The sequence below is a fragment of the Austrofundulus limnaeus genome, unplaced genomic scaffold (assembly GCF_001266775.1).
Source record: "Austrofundulus limnaeus strain Quisiro unplaced genomic scaffold, Austrofundulus_limnaeus-1.0 Scaffold1135, whole genome shotgun sequence".
Taxonomy (NCBI): domain Eukaryota; kingdom Metazoa; phylum Chordata; class Actinopteri; order Cyprinodontiformes; family Rivulidae; genus Austrofundulus; species Austrofundulus limnaeus.
Window position 1 is genome coordinate 24228 of NW_013953537.1, and position 2958 is coordinate 27185.

The following is a 2958-nucleotide window of genomic DNA, read 5'->3' on the forward strand; positions in this document are numbered from 1 at the left end:
GTCCTGACCTGTAGATGAGTGTAAACTGCAGAGGCCTGACCCGACGATGTAGCTTGTCTGTGCTGGCTCATTCCTTTGAAGAGTGGCTGTTTTGTTTCCTCGATGTATAACTAAGCACAGTCCTCCTGACACTTAACAGCATACACTATATTACTCTGTTTTTACCGGGGAACTGGATCTTTGGGGTGAACTAATCTTTGTCACAACGTGTTTTGGGGTTTGAAAGCCACTGGGACGTCATGTTTAGAATAAACGTATCAGTTTCTCTGAAACTCCCGCCACATATGGAATGACGACTGGTTTGGGTCTGGGTTTAGGGTCTTGATTTTCAGCTGGTTGTTGGCTGGAATCCTGTTTGGGTTTCTTGTCTGCTTTCAGAAAAGCCCAGTTAGGATAACCACACTGCTCCAGGGCCTTTCTTGTGTGTGAATTCTCTTTCTGCCTGGCTCCTGGGTTTGTAGGGACACTGTCTGCTCTGTGCTACAGAGTCCTGATCACTCCTAACTTGTGTTCCAGTGGGTGATGGGAATCAAAACGCAAATACTGGTCTGTATGGGTGGATTTGAGATACACATCAGTTTCCATCTGTCCCCCATCCGAAACTGAGACATCACAGTCCATGAACGCCAACCTGCCATCTTTTACATCCTCTGGTGTGAACTTTATATATTTATCCACAGAGTTGATGTGATCAGTGAAATGTTGAACTTCCTGGGATTTAATTTTAACCCAGGTGTCATCAACATGTTATAGTAAAATACTTGTACTTGTACTCAAGCATCACTCAACACTGCTCAGTGAAGACAGGAAGGGGAAGCCAGAACTTTTGTTTGTTGGATCATTTAGTCACAGTAGATTCTAGTGGCAACTGTTGTGAGAGAATTTACAACCTCAAACTAAACTCATGTTTCCTGTTTGTGTTTGTTTCTCTTGGTTTTTCAGTCTCAGCGTGAAGCTGTCCCATGATGCAACATGTTTCCTCAACACCTGCAGTGACAATGATGGCCACCCAGAGTGTTCCTTCTCCATCTTACCAAGAGAGCCAACAGGTGGGAACACCATCTTAAGCACTTTACAGTCAACATGGTAAATACTTCATTCAGTTTTTATTGCCCACTGACTTAAAGCAAAGGAGAATTTTGATGTTTTTACCCATCTGTGTGTGTGTGTGTGTTACCAAAATGTACTGTATATCCTTTGTTATAATGATGAAGTTATAATCATTTTGGTCAAGCTTTAAATATAGTCATGTTCCATCTCATCAGGCTTTGCTTTTATTCTAAATACTGTATCTCTCAGCTACTACCACACCACATTTTAGTTCAGTATCTCTAAAACTCACTGAGTTGTATTTGTGTTTGCTTATGTCAATCATCTGCCGTTATGCTGGATTGATTCCAAAATTGTAACTGTAGATGTACATTTAATGATTCATTTCTAAAAATGTTTTAATAAAATCTGTTTAGTGAATCATGAGATATTTTGCTAACAGACTCCAACATTAATACTTAAGTTTTAGGCAAAAATCTTGCACAATGAGCAGTACTTCCATAAAGATAAAATGTATAAAATGTATCCTGTGGTTCATGAGAGGACAGCACAGTGATGCAGTGCTTCTCTGGGTTCTCTGGTTTTCTGTCATTAACCTGAAACCTCCATTTTAACTTAATTGGTAAGTCTAAATTGTTCCAGTGTGTAAGTGAAAGAGTAAATGGTTGTCTTTTTTGTCTTCATATGGCCCTGTGATGGACTGGAGGCCAGTCCAGGGTGTCCCCTGCTTCTTATACAGGGATAACTGGAGATAGGACATGAACACACACAGATATGATAAAAACACTATTGCTCACTTTCGCCTTTCAGCACAAGGTGATGAGAATAATTATTTCCTCTGTAGCCACAGCCAACTGTTTGTCCTGCTCTGCTGACCAGTCACTGGTGGTGCAGTTCAACATCTTCATCTGATCCTGTACTCTTCCTCCTCCAACACCGCTGTCTGCCGTCTCCCTGAGGATTTAATGTCTGGGTGGGGCTCCTAGCGGCAGCCTGCATGCTCCACAAATGCAAATGAGAGCTAGTTAAGTGTGAAGAAGCTAATTTATTTCACATTTGCTGTTGGGATTAGGACTTGAAGCTTCTTCCCACCCCATCCTTGCTCAGAAAAGGGAAAGGTGGGGGTCGTTAGACTCATTTCCATAGAGATTACACGAGAGAGAGAAATGGGGTAAAGTCTAATGAAGACCAAAGATTGTGTTCACAAAGCATGTCACTCTCTTACCAAGTCCAAAGTAAAAGTACTGAACGGAGTTCTGCTTTGTTTTCATGACGAAATATCAAAGGAGCAAAAACATTCATCCTGTTTAGTGTACTTCTATCCAAACATACAGTATGGTCATGTGATACAGTCATTCAGTTAGTGTTAATTTCATTTTACAAACTTAACTATTGATCTTTAACAGCAATAAGACCTTCATGGAACTTGCTGCATCATAACAACTTGTCTGACGTGTACAAAAATTTACTCCAGCTACAGCCTCATTAGTTGTCTTGTTAGTGTTATAGAAAAATTATTTAAGAAGACAGATATAGCATACTCTACGAAAATGTCATGTCAATGCTGAGTTCTGACTTTCCCGAAGTTAACTGGAGAATGATTTGATGAATGAAAACTTAGTTCAAATAAGCAGAACAGGTGCTAAACAGTGTACCAGGGGTGCCCAAACATTTTCCTTGAGAGGGCCAAAATGAAAATATATAGGGGGCTGCGGGTCAAATGCAGTAATATATTACATGAAATAAAAATACTTTTTAAAGTAAAGTTCTTTATTTTTAACGATTAACCTATGCAATGGCCCTCTTTTGTTTTAGTCTGTGCACTTGGAGAAAGTCTGCCACACGCTCAAGTAGCAAAGGCTCATGGGACATTTCATAAATTGATAAAATATGAGTTTTTGTGTCCTT

The 2958-nt window shown here is 40.1% G+C and overlaps 1 protein-coding gene across 1 annotated transcript in view; it reads left to right on the forward strand.

Moving 5' to 3' along the window:
• The window catches only part of pknox2 (pbx/knotted 1 homeobox 2), a gene marked incomplete in the record, with an annotated part of 47126 nt that overhangs the window by 11391 nt on the left and 32777 nt on the right, over positions 1 to 2958 (forward strand). Inside the window, 1 exon segment of the mRNA XM_014030885.1 lies at positions 943 to 1049. Within this exon segment, the coding sequence (XP_013886339.1) occupies positions 963 to 1049 (87 nt within the window).